This window comes from Protopterus annectens, chromosome 3.part0 (assembly GCF_019279795.1).
Source record: "Protopterus annectens isolate FY-2018-M chromosome 3.part0, PAN1.0, whole genome shotgun sequence".
In the NCBI taxonomy this organism is placed as follows: Eukaryota; Metazoa; Chordata; order Ceratodontiformes; family Protopteridae; genus Protopterus; species Protopterus annectens.
The window spans coordinates 1,196,063,497-1,196,083,633 of record NC_056731.1 but is presented as its reverse complement, the minus strand read 5'-3'; the positions used below and the strand labels follow the sequence as shown (position 1 = coordinate 1,196,083,633).

The 20,137-nt window shown below is 42.0% G+C and overlaps 1 protein-coding gene across 1 annotated transcript in view; it reads right to left on the bottom strand.

Annotated features, from left to right (window-relative positions):
• LOC122797021 (dynein axonemal heavy chain 5-like) overlaps window positions 1–20,137 on the bottom strand; it is a 374,439-nt gene that overhangs the window by 212,797 nt on the left and 141,505 nt on the right. The window contains exon 7 of the mRNA XM_044065790.1: window positions 8,674–8,912. Within this exon, the coding sequence (XP_043921725.1) occupies window positions 8,674–8,912 (239 nt within the window). The remainder of the gene's footprint in view (window positions 1–8,673; window positions 8,913–20,137) is intronic.

Below are 20,137 nucleotides of genomic sequence, written 5' to 3'. Positions count from 1 at the left end.
GTTACAGTCATTACTTGAATATGCTAGGCATGCCAAAAGGCATTTTAATAGCAAAAATAAAAAGAAAGCTCAAGTATTTTCTGTAGAAGATGGAGCAGAAGTTTATGTAGTATAGTCCAAGAAAAAGGGCAAGAAAAATGCCCAGGGAAACAAACAATCTGATCAGCGATCAGAGGACTTTGAAGGGCGAAAGAAAAGGGGAGAATGTTTTAAATGCGGTAAAAAGGGACACTTGGCAAAGGATTGCAAGAAAAACAAGAAGGCAACCACGGAAGACAAGGAGGGTGAGGACTGACTATATGATAGTCAGGAATCACTAGAAGGGGATAGCGGAGAAAGGACAAATGAGAATGTGATAGAAGAGACAGAGGAAGTGCAGGAAGCTACGGACAGTGAAGAATATGAAATATTAGACCTAGCCTTATTTAACGGACACAAAACCAGAAGTTACACTCTTGGTAGAAGGGAGGGAAGTCAAATTCTTGTGTGACTCAGGGGCATCACGAACCCGGATACATCCCTCCAAACTGCCAGAAAACTCAGTCACCTGATTACATACTAGTAAAAGCAGCTAATGGACAGCTGTACCGGGAGCCCCTCTCCCGTAACATTGCAATAACTGATCCTGTTTCAGGATTGACTCAGAAAAGCAAAACTGTTGTTTCTGCAAAATGCCCAGTGAACCTCTTGGGCAGAGACCTCATGCAGCTATTTGGTATAGCAGTAGTCCCAACCATGCAGGGTATGGAAGCACAGCGACAAATTGATACCTTTGCAGTGCAATCGGAGGGTGAAATGTTTTATTGCTACAGTCAGGACTTGGTTATGAAGAATTAATGAATGCAGCCATCAGCAAGTTCCCCTCCCTTGACATTGATAAGCAACACTTGTTGCACTGTACCCTGTATTATTGTAACATGCCAGGACCTGATAAGGAATATGAGCAAGAATTGTTTAAAAATCGTGCAAACAGATTGATATTACGTAATCTGTACTGGGACAAAGAAGGGAACAGTGTAGCCAGCTGTTCATTGCCCCAGGAGTTCTTTGCACTCTATAAATCTAATCGATTACCACATGTTAGCTTAACTAAGGACAAAAACATAGAATGGGCAGACTTAGGAGAAAAAGTCACAAGATGGGAAAAACAGACAGAATTAGAACTGACAGAACAGGGAATACAAATACAGAAGCTGAATTGGATAACTCAGACCCACCCAGCCGTACACTTGCAGTCTAGCAAGGACAGCTGATTAGTACTCCTATTAAAGAAGGAAGAGAATGCCTTACAGAATATACCAGAAAGTCTCTGGTCAACAGGAAAGTCAGATGTAGGACTTATTCGTACAGCGGGGCGAGTTTCTATCACGCCAAAGTCAGCATTTAGACCACAGAAAAGACAGTATCCCTTAAGAAAAGATGCAGAGGTAGGAATCAAACCTATTATAGTAGCTTTACTTAAGGAATGGGTAATGGTGGAATCTCCCGATTCACCATGTAACACACCCTTATTTCCTGTTAAGAAAGCAAATGGAGAATGGCGTATGGTCCAAGATTTACAAGCTGTAAATGACACAGTAATACCAAGGGCGCCTACAGTGCCAGACCCACACACCCTGTTGAATGATTTAAAACCTCAACAGAAATATTTTTCTGTGGTAGATATCAACAATGCGTTCTTTTCAATATCGATACACCCTGACAGCCAGTACTGGTTTGCATTCACATTTCAGGGGAAAAAGTATACATACACGCGACTACCACAGAGATACTGTGAAAGTCCAACAATATTCTCACAAGAAATGGCAAGCAACTTGGTGGGATTTATGCCACCAAGAGGCAGTCAGATTTTACTTTATGTTGATGATATCCTGCTGGCGACCCCCACCCAGCAAGATTGCAAAGAAGATACCATAGCGCTATTACGATTTTTAGCCGCTGAAGGACATAAGGTAAACAAAAATAAACTGCAGCTTTGGAAAAAAACAAGTCAAATATCTAGGATATATAATATACAAAGAGGGTAGAACATTAGATGAGGACAGAAAAGTAGCAATTTTGCAAGCACCAAAACCCACTACCAAGAAGGAAATGATATCTTTCCTGGGTACAACTAATTTTTGCCGGAGCTGGATTCCAAAATATGCTTTGGAATCTGCAACTCTGACTGACCTGATATATATATAAAAAGCCTATGGCAGCACAGGATTTGTTACAATGGACACCAAAGGCAGAATCTGCTTTCTGCAAATTGAAACAGTTAATAGCGTCCTCATTAGTTCTGGGATTAACAAACTACCATAAACGTTTTTTTCCAAAGTAAGCAAGGTTATATGACATCAGTGTTAACACAACAGCATGGGGACAAGCAACGCCCCATTGCTTATTATTCATCACAACTAGACCCAGTGGCACGGTCTTTACCTCACTGTGTACAAGTGGTAGTTGTAGCTGCAATGGCAGTACAGGCTTCGGCCTCAGTAGTTTTATTCCACCCTCTCACTTTGAGAGTGCCTCATGCAGTCGCGATTATTTTACTGCAAGAGAAGGTAGCATATCTTTCCCCTGCTAGGCATCTTTCCTGTATGACTATATTGTTGAGCCAACCTCATATGACAATTGAATGATGCACGACTTTGAACCCTTCTACCTTGCTCCCAACTCCTGCAGATGGCACACCACACCACTGCCTGCAGGTGATTGAGCAAAAGACACTATCTAGAAAAGATCTCATGGATGTCCCCCCTTGGATGATGCCGAGGTGACATACTACGTGGATGGTTCGTGCAAAAGGGGTCCTGCAGGACAAACCTAGTAGGATATGCAGTAGTTTCTGATACTGAGATTATAGAAGTAAAACATTTACCACACAACCTATCTGCACAGGCAGCAGAAGTGATTGCCTTGACACGGACATGTACCTTAGCAAAGGGTAAATGTGTGAACACTTTTACTGACAGCCAGAATGCTTTTTCTACTGTACATGTTTTTGCGCAACAGTGGAAAAATTGAGGAATGGTAACATCTACTGGCAAACCTATCAATCATGCACAGTTTATTCTAGATCTTTTAGAATCTATTCAGTTACCTCAGAAAGTAGTTATTTGTGAATGCACAGCTCATACCAAGCAATAAGATAGGATTTCAAAAGGTAATGCGAGAGCTGATACAGCTGCAAAACAAGCAGCTTCAGAAGTATTTCTTTTAAATGAGGAACTACAACCCTCTGAGATTTTAGACTTAGAAATGTTAAAGACAATGCAGACACTCACTATGCAAGCTGAAAAACAAAGATGGGTAAAACGAGGAGCAAGTCTCAAAAAGGGGCTGTACATCTCTAAAGAAGGGAAACCGATACTACCATCTAATTTGTTTAGATATGCAGCTTTGTTGAGCCATGGGCAATGCCAAGTCTCAACAGGGGGGATGGTACAGCTGGTGAACCGAGTGTTCACAACATATGGATTTAGAAACTATTCTAAAAAATTTTGTTTGATGTGCCAAATTTCTAACAAACATCATGCACAAGGAAGCAAGGGAGTTTCCCTACACCACCATATCCATTTCATACTATCTGTATGGATTTCATAGAATTGAACAAATGTGAAAATAAAAGGTATTGTCTTGTCATTGTAGATATGTTTTCCAGATGGGAGGAAGCCTTTCCAACCAAAAATCCAGACGCAGCTACGGTAGCGAAAGTCCTTGTTAAAGAAATCATCCCTAGATTTGTCATTCTGGAAAGGATCTACAGTGACAATGGTACACACTTTGTAAACCAAACCATACAACAGTTAAGTAAGCATTTTGGTAATTCTTTAAAAAATCATTGTGCATACCATCCGCAATCTGCAGGGCTAGTTGAGAGGCATAATGGAATTTTAAAGAATAAGTTAAGAAAATTAATAGCAGAAACAGAAAAGAATTGGGTGTACTGTCTGCCCCTGGCACTGTTGAGCATGAGAACTGATCTGACTGCAAAAGGATTGACTCCTTTTGAAAAACTATTTGGAAGGACTTATTACATACCCCAGTGGAAACCTCTCATGCCCACAGACCAGGAAGCTGACTGTACACTAGCCGAATATATGAGAAATTTGTTGAATTCTAAACATCTGTTGCAGTCAAATTCTATTTCAGATAAAGAACAAACCAAAACATCGGAAGTGGCAGTGATCCCAGGGAACTGGATTGGGTGAAAGCTATTAAAAAGAAGAATTGGACGTCACCAAGGTGGGAAAGTCCATACCAGGTGCTTCTTTTGACACCCACTGCAGTCAAAATCACAGAACGAGCCTCGTGGATCCACCTGACACACTGCAAACTAGTTAAGAACTTTGAACTGGACAAAAATCTTACCTCTCCATCGGGGCCCTCAGCACAAAGTTTGGCTACAAAGGGGGGTCAGATCAATAGGACTGATCCGTCTCAACCCCAGTGAAGAAGCCATCGGTGCTGAAGGTCCTATTAGAAAAGAGAGTAAGACCACATGTTAAAAGCAAAAATGATAGAATCTAGAGAAATCCAAATAAAACTACTCGGTAGAGTTGGGGAAAACGGGAATGCAGAACAACCATTTCCTCAGAAGTATTGCATAATCATCCTGTTAACTGTACTAGTGACAATAATCTTTTTGTTGTGGCCATTCCGTTTCCCAGCCACACAAACTGAACTGAATAAATGTGAAGAGCTGCACATAGACTGGCACCCAAACTTCAATACTTACCAAGCAATCAAAATGTGTATGCTGAGACTTTCAATGTTTCGAATTGCTGGATTTGCACAGCTTTGCCAACAGCATACGGGGGTTATTGTTAACTTCAGTCCCCCTAGGAGTCAACGAGACCTGGGAAAACTTGGTTCATGATACATCAACTATTACAGCACAAAATAAAATAGCATTGCACTTGTCTGTTCAACAAAAGGGAACTGTGTGTTTTTACAAAAATGATACAGTTCAGGTGGGCTGGAGCAATTGCAATGTGACTGTTCCTTATAGATGCTATACTAAAGCTAATAACACAGGTTTTTATTGTAATACAAACTATGATTCAGTTTTTAAATTGATGCACAAATCAATTGAGAAAGTAAGACATGATTTTGTTCTCTATAAACAACTGTCTATAATTGACAGAAAAATGTTTCACGCAGGACAAGTGCATATTCATAGTAAAGATACTACTAAAGTAGAAGACTGTTATTTTGTATGTGGTAGAAAAGCATACAAGTGGTTACCTGAGAATTGGTCCGGCAGTTGTTTTTTGGGCTACCTGGTTCCGGCCATACGACACACAGCAGTTTTACCTCGAGGAAAAATTTGAAATGTTTGAGAAGCCGTTAAGAAGCCTGTCAATCCAGTAGGACAAATTGATGCACCCTGGAAAAATCATCATGCTGTGGGCGATGGACTGACACACATGGACTTGAGTGATTCTGTTATATCGTGGGCAGGCATATTACCAGTATATGGAGCAGTGAAATCGATCTGGGAGCTGAGAAAACTGTCTAAACTTCTCAAAGTAATGAGCAATGCAACCTTTTCCGCTCTAGAATTGGTGACTGATGAACTGAATGCCATGAGAACTGTAGTGCTTCAAAACCGCATGGCTCTCGACTTCACCCTAGCGGCGAGAGGAGGTACTTGCACTTTAATCCAGGAGGAGTGCTGTTCGTATATTCCTGACCATAAACACGAGATAGACCATCACCTTGAGGTAATTCAGCAAGTGTCGGCCATGACCAAACCAGGACCAAACCCATTGACGGACTTTTTCCAGAGATTGTTTGGGGGGTGGGGCAGTATCCTAATGAACATTCTGATTGCCATCTGTGTAGGAATGATCCTACTGGGGGTATGTGTTTGCTGCTGCATCCCCTGCATGAAAAGACTGATTAAAGACTTTATAGACATGTCAGTTGCAGAAACCTTATATCAAGGTGCTGAATTTGAAGAACTGTTGAAAAATTGAAAATGCTTTCATAAGTTTAAACTGAATGACTCTCTTAACTGCAAATCCTGAGTAGGAAGAGGTTAGGGGAAGAAAAACTGTTTATGCTTATTTTGAAAGTAGAATAAAGTATTAAAAGGGGGGAAATGTTAAAAAAATATGTATTAGTAATATGCTTAGTGCATTCGAGGTTTAAAAAGGGTTAACACATTTATTCTATTTCACACTGCATAAATCTGTAGGAACTGCAGAAGCATTCCAATCTTGTAATGTCATGAAATATGCGCAGTTATGATCTTTGCTTATGCTTTGGAAATTTACAGGGACGCATTCAATTTCTGCTAGTGTCAGGGAAATAATAATAGATGTATCACTTCTACTAATGTCATGAGATTTAAACAAAGAGTTATTGATTTTCCGCTTATGCTATGAGAAAATACACATCTGCAGAAGCTATTGATAATGAAGACAAAGGCTGTGTGAAAATATGAACTGCAATCAGCATTTACTTGTACCTAAGCTGGAAAAGTACCTTGAAATGTAACATATATATTAGAACTGCACAATAGAAGCTTGTAGTGGGCTAAAGCCCCAAAGGTCAGGTTGTTTTTCTCAAATGTTTTTCATAAATCCAGTCATGTCAGCAGGAAATCCAAGTAACATTTTCTATGTAACACATTGTGAGTTTTAAATCTGAACATGTCCGCAGGAAATCTAAGTAACATTTGCTGTAGAACAATACAGAAAGTTGTGTCTAACATTTTATAGAACAGTATAAGAGAAGCATACTGCCTGTTAGTAATTAGGCAAAATCCTGTATTTGCATGTTTTTGTCTCCTTGCTGCAAGTAATAAAAGGTGCCATACCTGGACCTTATGTGAATTGGTCTTTGAAGTTTTTTCCTTTGACAGCTCCCATAACAGAGGGGGCTGTGGCCAAGGGGGTACCTGACAAACCTCTCATCCAGAGTATTTTATTCACCAGCCTCTCCACATCATCCTCATTTAAGCTTTTGGTGGAACAAATGGAAATGTTGGAGGGCAATTTTGGCCTTTCCAGAAAGGGGGAAGGCCGCCTTCCTGCAAAGGGGGTCAATGGATGTTGAATATGAAGTTCTAGGTAGATTCATAAAAGATATATCCATAGAATGTTCAATCTCTGCCAAAGTAGTTGGCAATGAAGAAAGTGTCTGCGTCGGCAGTTCTGGTGTCAAGTCTAAGTGTTCCAGCACCAAAAGGACAGGTGCTGACGATTGCATCTGTTTCGTGAAACTCTGTTCCATAGGTCTCTTTGGAACAGAAGTTTCTGTAGAGGAGTCTGTCAGTTCCGTGGGCTTCACAGAAACCAAAGACTTAGCACTTTTAGAAGATGGTGCCAAAACAGTTGAAGGCACCGACAGGCTTCTCTTTTTTATCCAAAGTCTTGGAGGAAGAAGATGATGAGGAAGGAGAAGACACATCAGTCTTGCTCCTAGCTTTCTCAGCACCAGATAAGGCCTTGTTGAATGCTGAGGGAAGCATACCCTTTAAAATAAATTTGTTGCGTCTCCACTAAGGCCCTGGAACTAAAACTATGGCTAATAGAACAGTTCTCTTGGAGGTGGACAGGACCCAAGCAGCAAATGCACAGCAAATGAAAGTCAGACATCAGAATTTTATGCCCACATTTCCTGGCACCTTTTAAAACCAGATACTTTAGGTTTATCAGCCGTAATGAAACTAGGTAATGATTAGCAATAACAGGCTAGCTATACAAAAAACTACACACACTCACACACACACACGCACACACACACATGGTATAAAGGCCTTGCAAACAGTAAACAAGCACTAGAAAAGAAAGATATTTGTTCTGTTTTTAATAGAAGGGAAAGTATCAGAAGAGAGCTATCAACAATGATAGAAAAGAGTACACAAACGTGTACAGGAAAAACAGAAATTATCAACAATGACAGTTTAGAATTCACTGAAGTGTGCAAAAAAAAAAGGAAAAGGAGAGGACAATAGTAAAAATGAAATGAGAAGTAGTGGGAGGGTTAACAACTAATAAAGAAGAATTAAGAAATAGAAAAACAACTCTTTCAAATTCAGAAAATATTAATAAAGAGACACTTAGCAAAAACAGTAATTGGTGAACACATCTGTCTTGAAAAGCAGCAAACAAGATCTGAGGTAACTAGGAGAGGAGCACTGTGGGTAAGGGTTAAGCCTGAGAGTTTTTTGGTCTGTGTGAGCTGTAGTAACGCCAAAGTCAGTTCCAGGGATCGGAAACAAACCCATACGTCAAGAATAAAAGAAAACCTGACAACATCAGATATGATGTTATGTATATACAATATTCACATTCATATGCAATGAGTAGAAAATGGAGGAGCTGTGAGGTAGATAGAAGAAAAAAAGAGAGGAGATAATGAAAAGGTAATAAATGATGTGACCTTTCTAGAAGCTGTTGCACTGGCCTTCCTTTAACATAAATTTTCTTTAATTGAAGTCTGAAGTTGGTGTAATACAGGTCCTTTGGATGAGAAGAGATTGCCAAAGAGCTGGAGCAATTGTACAAGTGTTAAGTGATTTGCAGCTAACCTGAAGGAGTTAAAATGCTTCCTAAATGCAGATCTATTATCTCCCCATTACACCTGCCAGTTCAAATAAAGTAGACAGCAACAACATTTAACTTTTTTCTATAGGACAAAAGACAAGACTTTCATTCCTACACTGAAACCAACCTGTTTTGAAAATCAATCAGCTCATTGTTGATTTTTTCAATGTTGACCTCTGACCACAAGATGTCATAGTAGCTGTTTACGGTTTCAATAACACTGTTGTACAAGCCATACAGCTTCTGTAACAGAGCTAGCTGTTTCTTGATTTCGGTCAGCTGGGGATACTCAGTAACAGGCAAGCCAAACAGCCTCTCACCATCACTGTAAGTATTATACTTGCGATACAGATTGTCAAAGCGATTCTGTTGTACAAAAGAAAACAAAAAAAACAGCATTTTGATATCATTCTTTTATAATCCAAGTGACAACAGCTTTGTTTTTAATGAGTTAACTAACAGAAAATGTCCATTACAGTTTCCTTAGTGCTAGGAGTCACATGAATAATGCAAGGATGAATGCAACATGTATATGAACAGTTACAATAACAAGTTCAGCAAGCATATTTTTGGGTGAGAGAAAACTGCAATACCTAAAGATACACAATGAGGAACAGAGTGGTACCTCAAAACTCCAATACAGACAGTAATCATAGATTCAGACTGAGCTCTTGACCTTGGAGCTATGAAGCAGCAACTTTATTTTCTTTACTGAAACTTTTAAATGTTATATGCATCCACCTTTGACAGTTCCACATCATACATTTCTTTTACTTCTTATAGCTCATATAATGCAGCACTTCTCTCTGGGCCTTCCAGATTTGTAATTTATCGCTTCATCATTCCTCTTCTACTTTTCAAATAATCATACATTTTTAGCAGTTTTTGAGCTCTACTGTTTCTCTACAGGGCATAAAAAAACTGACATCTGACCAACATTTACATTAATGTCTGCTCCATGGTACACAGGGATAAGAGGAATCCATATTAAAGTTGCACAGTATGCAGCAAGTAGTTGTGCATGTAAGGGGGTGACAATTAATACTTTGCATAAGAGCTCAGCAAAAAGTATGCACTGCAAAAAAGCAAATCATTGCATAATGACATATGATATGAAAATGAAGTTGCATAGGCAAATAAGGTTGCAATTATATGCACATGCATACAAATAAAACACTATCCTGATGTACAGACATCTAAATATGATCTTGCACATCACATTGAATGACTCAGTGAAAGATTCCGAATGAAGAGATGAAAAGTCAGCAAGCAAAGGAGTGTAGTAGTGCTGAACTTGAATTCATCTTCAAGTCTTGGTGAGTACCTTCACAAGGTGGACCCTGTTTTCACAAAATCTCACCAAGGCGACACTGATATATATATATATATATATATACTGTATTGATATAGCATATATCATGGAAAGAAATAGGTCAAAAATTAAGAGATAGCTGGGTGCACAAGAACCAGGATAAAAAAATTGCCCAATCCTGGTAGGTGCACTGGTGCCAGGACTGGAAAAAATGACAGCACAGAACCTTCAAAATACGGAAACATTCCTACAATAGGGCCGGGCCAGGCCAGGCCCAGGGGAAGGATGACCCTCCTGTTGTAGAAGGAAGTAGCAGTCCACAAAAATCACAAAAACTGATAGGCCAAAGAAGAGCCATAAAGACGACAGAGTGGACTACTGAGGATAAGAAAGAAATTATGTGCTGTTACTATTATGCAAAAAGGCCAGAATTTCCAGACACAAGATATACAAAATGATTAAGAGAGAAATTAGAAAGAAAAATACTTCCACAAAAAGAATTGTCAGAAGCTTCAAATGAAAATTTGCATTCATTAATACAACAGATTTGTGAAAAACAGTATATAGATCAAGAAACTTTGATCTGTTTGGAAAAAGAAGTATCTAAGGAAATGTGAAAATATAAACAACAAAATCTAGAGATATTTGAAAAGTATAAAAAAAGAAATATGGACATGGGAAAGAAAGAGATATTTGATATGGTGCAAATATTTATGCAAAGGAGAAAACCAAATTAATCAATATAAAGAAGGCAGCCCCAAAGCTATTTGAAGAGAAATACAGGCAAAGGTATCCGGATATGGAAAATTTCATAATAAAAAAAATAATATCACAAAGATGGAACACAGAAAAGAAGATTAGTAAAGTAGAAGCTAAAAAAAACAGAAGTTGAAGTTATGGAGTCCCTGCGAAGTGAAGGATTTGGTGTAGAAGGTCTAACACAGGTTACATCACAGCATGATGGAATGAGTCTCCAAAGTAAGGAGAAATAGGAAGATCAGAAGACATCTGAAGAAGAAATATGGACATGGGAATGAAAAGCGATTTAATACGGTGTAATATTTATACAACAGAGAAAGCAAAACTAACAGATACAAAAAGAGCAGCACCAAAGATATTTGAAGAGAAATACAGGTAAAGAAATCCAGACATGGATCAAGACAAAGAGGAACAGTAGAAAAGAAGATTAGCAATGGAGATGTTAAAGAAATAGCAACTGAGGTTATGGAGTACCTCCAAGGTGAAGGATTCAGTGTAGAAAATCAAATGCAGAAAGCACCACAACAGGATAGAGCAATGGATATCCAAATTAAGGGGAAACCAGTGGAACAGGAAGCAATAGGTCAGGTGCCATTTCAAGATATTTTGGAGCCTTCCACAGGAAACCAGTATAACTGTTCACTTGAAGCTAGACAACAAGGGAAGGAACAGGAAACTGTGGAAACTCTGATGCAGTCTATGTTGAGGAGTGATAGGCCAGTGAGTTCCCATATGACAGAGCAACGGATGGCACAGGATAAAATTGTAGAGAATGTGCTACAGGAAGATGCTATAGAACTTTCTATAGAATGTCTGCAGGAAATGGAAAACAAGGGATGTGCCCTCAGTTTGGAAGAAAATGAGCTAAGAGAAGACTTGCTTGATTTAGTAGACATGGATATATACAGTAGATATAAAAAGTGTACACACCCCTGTTAAAATGCCAGGTTTTTGTGATATAAAAAATGAGACCACAATAAATCAGTTAAAAACTTTTCCCACCTGTAATGTGACCTATAACCTGTACAATTCAATTGAAAAATACATTTGTTAGGGGAAAGAATATAAAAAAAATTAAAAATGTGCAATACGCTGGTTGCATAAGTGTGCACACCCTTAAACTAATACTTTGTTGTGTGCGCACACCCTTAAACATTGTTGAAGCACCTTTTGATTTAATTATAGCATTCAGCCTTCTTGGGTAGGAGTCTATCAGCATGGCACATCATGACTTGGCAATATTTGCCCACTCTTCCTTGCAAAAGCGCTCCCAATCTGTCAGATAGCAAGGGCATCTCTTGTGCACAGCCCTCTTCAGGTCACCCCACAGATTTTCTATTGGAGTTAGGTCTGGGCTCTGATTGGGCTATTCCAAAACTTTAATTTTCTTCTGGTGAAGCCATTCTTTTGTTTATTTGGATGTATGTTTGGGGTCACTGTCATGTTGAAAGGTGAAATTCCACTTCAGCTTTCTAGTAGATGCCTGAAGGCTTTGGGCCAAAAGTGACTGGTATTTGGAACTGTTCATAATTCCCTCCACCTTGACTAAAGCCCCAGTTCAAGCTGAAGAAAAGTAACCCCAAAGCATGATACTGCCACCACCATGCTTCACTGTGGGGATGATGTTCTTTTGGTGATGCGAAGTGTTGCTTTTGCGCCAAACATACCTTTTGGAATTGTGAACAAAAAGTTCAACCTTGGTCTCATCAGACCATAACACAATTTTCCACATGCTTTTGGGAGACAATGTATTGTTTTGCAAATTTTGGCCAGTGCTGGATGTTTTTCTGTATAAGAAAAGGCTTCCGTCTTGCAACCCTACCCCATAGGCCAGACATATGGAGAATACGGGAGATTGTTGTCACATGTAGTAACCAGTACTTGCCAGAAATTCCTAGAGCTCCTTCAGTGTTGCTGTAGGTCTCTTGGCAGCCTCCCTCACCAGTTTTCTTTTTGTCTTTTCATCAGTTTTGATGGGATGTCCAGTTTTTTGCAATGTCACTGTTGTCTCATATTTTCTCCACTTTTTGATGATTGTCTTCACTGTGTTCCATGGTATATCCAATGCTGTGGAAATTTTTTTGTACCCTTCTCATGACTGAAACCTTTCAACAATGAGATCCCTTTGATACTTTGTAAGCTGTCTGAGAACCATGGCTTTTGTTGTAGCAGGCAACTGAGTAAATGTCAGGGAACTCCTACTAGGACAGCTGAACTTCATTTGGGGTTAATCAGAGTCTCTTTAATTGATGACAGGTGTGTACCCAAGAGAAGACTGAATGCTGTAATTAAATAAAAAGGTGCTTCAACAAAGTATTAGTTTAAGGGTGTGCACACACAACAAAGTATTAGTTTAAGGGTGTGCACACACATGCAAACAGCGTATTGTACTATTACTATTTTTTATATTTTTTCCCCTAACAGATTTGTTTGTTTTTCAGTTGAATTGTACAGGTTATACGACACATTAAAGGTGGGAAAAGTTTTTAAATGATTTATTGTGGTCTCATTTATTTATATCTCAAAAACCTGGCATTTTAACAGGAGTGTGTACACTTTTTATATCCACTGCATATTAAGATCAATGGAGAAATAGACTGCAGAAGGTCAATAAAACCCAAAAAGTCAGAAGTCTGATAAAATAAATGAATGCAATAATTAGGACTGTTCACAGAGATCCAGGACGGTGCAGTAGTGCAGCGGTAGCATTGTTGCCTCACAGCAAGAAGTTATCTGGTTTGATTCTCGGCTGGGGTGCCTTCTGTGCAGAGTCTGCATGTCCTCCATGCATTCATGTGGGTTTCCTCCAGGTGCTCTGGTTTCCTCCCAGGTTACAAAGACATGCTTCTGGAGTGTTTCTCCCTGGGCCTCCGCTGAAAATTGGCTCATTCGAAGTCGGACTTTCCCGGTTAACAAATGTTAAATGAATAAAATAAAATAAATGTGATATAATAGAAGTAAACAGGATATATTACTGTGCCGCTAAATTAATAACTGATAAAATTCTACCACAAGAACACAGGATACCGAGGGAAATGAAGGGGAGAAATCGAATACCATCATGGAAGAACCGAATTGAGAAAACTATAAAGCAATTAAGACAAGAAGTGGCCCTGTTAGAAGACTATAAATGAGGGAATAGATCAACAAAAATACTAAGAAAGCTAGATCTGATAAAAGCAATGCACAGTATTAGAACAGACTAGGATCTATCATGCACTATCACAAATAACAAACTAAAAATTTCAGCACAGGCAGAAAAACTTAGAACATACACAGATAAATATAAAGGAAAAGTTCAAAATAAGCAATGTATTGATGACCCAAAAAAGTTTTATAGAGAAATGGGGAACAAGGTAAAAGGAATTGAAAGACTGCCAAAAAAGAGGAAATAGATACATTTTGGAAAAGTATCTGGGAAGATCCTGCGGAACTTAACAAAGTTGCTAAATGGATAAAAGTAGTAAAAGAAAGAATAAGAAGTTTAAAGGTGCAGGATATGAAAATAGAAGTTATGTCCTTACCATAACGTTCCATGTGGAGTGTTCATCTCGCCTTTGTTCTTACACATGGGTTCGGAGCCGATCCTCGGCTCCGAGTCGGCCGCTTGGCAAAGCTCTGCATCGAGAAGAAGCTCGAGACCAACCTGTCTCCCACAATTCCCTCTGCCTTTACCTCAGATCTAGTTTGCAAACAACACCAGATCCCAACGGGAAGAAACACACAACATCCATGCTAAGGCGTAGCTGAAAACAGCAGTAACAGCTGAGAGAAACAGAAGCGGGAGAACCAAACCAGACACCTAAACTGGATGTTCTTCCTGATCTTTGGGTGGGAGGGTGGGAATGTAAGAACAAAGGCGAGATGAACACTCCACATGGAACGTTATGGTAAGGACATAACTTCTATATGTGAGAGTGTTCAATCTCGCCGTTTGTTCTTACACATGGGTAGCGTCCCTAGCTCCGTTACCCTGGGAAACTCACGGAAGAACGTTCCTGAGCACAGTGGAACCGAAGGATGCCCTGTCCCTGGAAACCTTATCCACTTTGTAATGAGTAATAAAAGTACGTGGTTTAGACCAAGTGGCGGCCGCACAAATAGTGTCCAAAGGTAGGCAGGCCGCATGAGCCAGGGATGTAGATATTGATCTAGTAGAATGTCCTTTCGGTTTGACAGGTAAACTCCGTCCCGTAGCAGTATAAACAAAGGTGATACAATCAGATAGCCATTTGGAAAGGGTCCGCTTCGTCACTGCCATGCCCTTTCTGCTGTCCGCAAAGGCTATAAAGAGTTGATCTGCCTTTCTGTGATCCTTCGTTCTATCCAAGTAAAATCTGAGTTGTCTATGAACATCCAATTTGTGTAACATATATTCTAGCTTATTGGAATGGTTCTTGAAGAATGTGGGGAGCTCAATGGACTGATTAATGTTATTGATTGAACAAACCTTGGGAAGAAAGGATGGGTTGGTATGAAGAGATATCCTATCAGGGTGAAAGATCAAATATGGGAATTTAATGGAAAGAGCTTGAAGTTCTGATACTCGTCTGGCTGAAGTGATAGCTACCAGAAAGAGAGTTTTCCATGATAAAAACTTCAAAGAACAGAAAGAAGCTGGTTCAAAGGGTGGTAGCATTAGTTGTGATAACAGGAGATTCAGATTCCATGGTGGTGTAGGAAACCTGACTGGTGGCCTGATGTGGAAAGACCCTTTTAGAAAGGCCTTACAAAGCCTATGAGCCATAATAGGCGCTCCATTTTCTCCCACATGAAAGTTTGAAATAGCAGCCAATTGAACCCTCAAGGTGGCAGGAGAAGTTCCTTGGTGAAATAGTATGGATAGAAACTCCAAAACTTTGTTCAGTGGGGCTATTAAGGGATCCAAATGTTGTGTAGTTGCCCAGTATACAAAACGCTTCCACTTACTAGTATAAACCTTTGTAGTGGAAGCTTTATGAGACGCCACCAGAATATTTTGAACCACAGAAGAAAGAAGGTCAGACCTGGCTAAGGAGGGAAGCGGAGCAGCCAAGCTGCTAGTCTGAGGGACAGGAGCAACGGGTGAGGGAGCCCCTGACGAGTGGGTCAGTAGATCCGGCTCCGGGTCCAGGATCCAGGGTTCCCGTATTTGGTGTGCTTGAAGAAAGGGGAATCAAATTTGACGAGGCCAGAATGGGGCAATGAGGATTATAGTCCTTTCCAGGTTGTTGGCTTTCTGTAGAAATTTTGGAATCAGAGGTATAGGAGGGAAGGCGTACAGGAGACCCGGGGGCCAATCGTGAATCAGAGCGTCCCTGGGGACTTCCCCTGGAGGGGGTAATTGGGCAAAGTAGCTTCTGCATTTGGTGTTCATTGGAGATGCAAACAGATCGCAGCAAGGCTGGCCCCACTTGCGAAATATCATGTTCGCAATTGTTTGTTTGAGGGACCACTCGTGAGGTAACAGGATGGCTCTGCTCAACCTGTCTGCTATGACGTTGGATAACCCCGGGATATGCATTGCTATCAGAAAGCGACCCGTGGACTCCACCCATTGCCAAATTCTCATGGCCTCCCTGCATAATTGGTAAGATTTGGTTCCTCCTTGCTTGTTTATGTACCAGACTACGGACATGTTGTCTGATTGAACTGCAATGGTCCCTAGAGGTAGAAGGGGAGAAAAGTGTTGCAACGCTAGAAACACTGCCCTCATCTCCAGAACATTGATGTGCAGCTTGTACTCTAGATTGGTCCATTCTCCTTGGACTGTCTGTCCCTGAAAGATGCCCCCCCACCCTATCAGGGAAGCGTCCGTGGTCACCGTAGCTGTCGGAGTGGGTAGCACAAACGGTCAGCCGCCGGAGAGGTTGCAACTCTGAAGCCACCAAGACAGGTGCGATTTGCAAATGTTTGTGATGTGAATTTCGTGTGTCAGCGGTAACTGTTGGAACGACCATTGTGCGAATAGCAGCCATTGAAGGACTCTCATGTGCAGTCTTCCCAAGGGTATCGCAATGAGGGAAGCCGCCATGAGACCCAACACTTTCAGAACCAGTTTTGCCGGGGATTTCTTAGACAACAGGAGAAGAGATATGTGATTTTGTAGAGAGGCTATTCTTTCTGAGGGAAGCCTTAGAATCAAACAACGAGCATCTAAATCTGTTCCTACTGTGATGGCTGTAATGCAGATTTTTCAAAATTTACGGAAATTCCGAGATGAACACAGAGTTCTTATGTGTAATCCCTGGCCTGAATCAGTCGACGCTCGGTGGTGGCAGTAAGGAGCCAGTCGTCCAGATACGGAAACACCTGGAATCCCAGGCGCCTCAAGTGAGACGCTACCACTGCCATACATTTGGTGAAGACCCTGGGGGCTGAGGTCAGACCAAAGGGCAGGGCCCAAAATTGAAAGTGACTGGCTCCCAGCCAGAAGCGCAAGTGATCCCTGGACGCTCTGGCCATTTTGATGTGGTAGTACACGTCCTTGAGATCTATTGAGCACATCCAGTCGTCCTTCTGTAAGAATGGAAGGATCGATTGAAGCGTGACCATCCGGAACTTTTCTTTCTTGACGAAGGTATTGAGCTTGCTTAGGTCCAGAATTGGCCTCCAGTCCCCTGTCTTTTTTGGAACTAAAAAGAACCTTGAGTAAGTTCCGAATCCTCTTTGGTCCGCCGGGACTGGTTGGATGACTCTTTTTTTCTAGCAGCTTTGAAATTTCTATAGCTGCAGGGTCTCGCAGATGGGGCGGTACATCTGGGAGTCTTTTCTGCAGTAATGGGGGGAATAGAAACGGAATTCTGTAACCTCTGGTAATAATGCTTTTTACCCATTTGTGTGAGGTAAGACTTTGCCAGGCCGGAGGGTATAAAGTTAAGCGACCCCCGACTGCCTCCAGAGCAGGACAGTTGGGCCTCCTCTCAGGAGTGCTGGAAAGGCTTCCTGAGGAGTGTATCCCTGTCACCTTGGTTTTGCGGACCCCCTCTGCCGCCAGGGCGACGTCTTCCACCTCTGCCCCCTCTGCCTCTGGAGGGGGCATCACCCTGTGTGCCTGGGAAAGAGCCTTGGGGTTTTCGAAACCACATTTTTCCACCACGTTGCCCTTTGGGGCACGGTCTGGATGGGGTGGAAAAACGGACTCCGACAGCAGACAGAGTCTTTCCCTCTTGCTCACACCGGGTAAGGGTCTCCTTTACTTTTGGGCCAAAGAGAGTGGCACCGTCAAATGGGGCATTAGTAAAGGAAGACTTGAAGGCTTCCGCAAAGGAACATAAGCGCATCCAGGATTGTCTACGAAGAGCAATCGCTGAAGCCGCAGCCCTACTCGATCCTTCGGCTGCATATGAAATGAGCCTCATGGACGAGTTCACAATTGATGTAAGGGTATTGAGTTGTGCTGTAACTTTTTCCGAGACAGCAGCATCTGTAGTACCCTGGAGGGTATCTCCCAACTCTTTGATTAGATCCCTCTGTAACCGTGTGAAATGCATCAAATAGTTCAGCGATCGCATGGAAAAAGCCGCTGAACTAAAAATGCGCTTCCCATACCTGTCCATAGTCCTAGAATCTCTGTTAGGCGGATGGACAGATGAGGAAGATTCAGACATCTCCTTTTTAGTGGCCGCTGCCACCACCATAGCGTCCACTGGAACTCCTTTTGTGAGATAAGCCTTGTCTTGAGGGGCAGTAATATATTTATTAGGCTTTCTAGGGACTGGCTCCACTGTGTCAGGTGTCTCCCACGCCTTTCGAGCAATCAATTCCATCAACTCAACGAAGGGCGGAGTGACCCAGGAGGAAGAAGGGCGAGCACCGAATGCCTTCAGCAAGACTGACTCATCCTCAGAAGGGGGTAGGGCCTGCCAATCACCTCTCTGTTTCAGGATCTCCAGGATGTCAGAAAAGGAGACATCCTCTGAGGGTGATTTCGGGGACCCTTCTGACTCATCTAAGTCAGTGTCCGATGTTAAGGATTCTTGTGGAGAATCCAAGTGTCTCCCCTTACACAATCTTTTCCTCGGAACTTCCTTGGGGGGCATCCGATGAAGCCTCCGAGGAAGAAGGGGCTCCCTCTGGGAGCAGCCGAGACACCGGTGCTCGACGCTTTGACGTAGCCGTGGGTGCAGAGGAGGATAACGGACCTTTATGGGAATTAGAAGCTGTCTCTGCTGAAGTGGTTGTCTGAGTCGACAACACCTTCCTCATGAGGTCGAAGGCCCCCGGGTCCCGAGTCGAGGAATCCCTCGGTTCCGAAGAAAGCGGAGGGATCCCCGAGATGGGAACCGAGGGCATCAACCCCGAGGACGGAGCCGAGTCGATCCATGCCGAGGCACCGAGAGGGAGAGTCGGAACCGAAACATCGGTCCGACTCTCGGTCCCCGAACCAAGGATGGATCGTCGGCTCTGCGATTCCGGTAATGGGTCCGTCGGAGTCGAGGTGAACGGTGCCGACCGAGAGAAGGATGGTTCCGGCACCGAGGGCTCTACGATCATCAGATCAGCCTCTCCCGGCTCCGAAGACTGAATAGGCCTCGGAGGAGGAATAGATGGAGATAAGGGAAGGCCTTCGAGTCTCAACACCAACTGGGAAGAGACTGAGATGAGTTTGGACAAGGCCGTATTCTCCATTAACTTCTGCACCACACGGTCTACATCGGAGTCAGAAAGGGGCCTAGAAGAACGCGTCGAAAGAATCGAAGACGGAGCCGACCTCAAAAGCACAGGAGGTGGAAGCTCCGTCACCGGTTCCAAGACTCGAGGCTCGGTGACAGACAGAAGTTCGACACTCGGCCCCAAGGTCTGTGGAACCGGTGAACGAACCTTAAATGAAGAGCTCGGAACTGATGACATGGGCTCCAACGTCTTCGATTCCTTAGAGGATTTAGATGCCTGGTCAGATTTATCCAGAGCCTCTTGAAATGCCGGCTTCAAAAGGCCTCTGTCCATGAGCTTCCTGCGCCTATCAGTCATGACCCTTCCACTGAAAGAATGACAAATGGAGCAGTCTTCTTGCAGATGGAGAGGGCCAAGACGGTAGACGCAGGAGCTATGGTTATCTGTGACAGACATTTTCTGTCCACATTGGCACCGTTTGAAGCCTGACTTCGCTTTCTCAGACATAATAAAAATATAACAACAGTCAAATCCCAAAAAGTTATATTAAGTCTACACAATCCTGTACAGACAGTCACAGGCAAAATAATGGTAATAGCCTAAATAAGTTCAGTCAAATCCGGTAAATTTGTCAAATCCAGTAGTATATTCAAGTTAGTGGGTGGGGTAGGCCCCGAGGGAACTAACTAACTATATATATTTTGAAATATATACATATAAAGAAGAGAAACCCTCGAATCACTACACACACACACACACACACACACACTAGAGGTTTAAAGGTGAAAATAGAAACACTATCTAAGAAATCTTTAGACAAAAAATGCAATCTTATCTGCCAGGTGGTCAGAGCTCATCAAAAATGATGCGAACGTTGCAGCGGCAAACTAGATCTGAGGTAAAGGCAGAGGGAATTGTGGGAGAC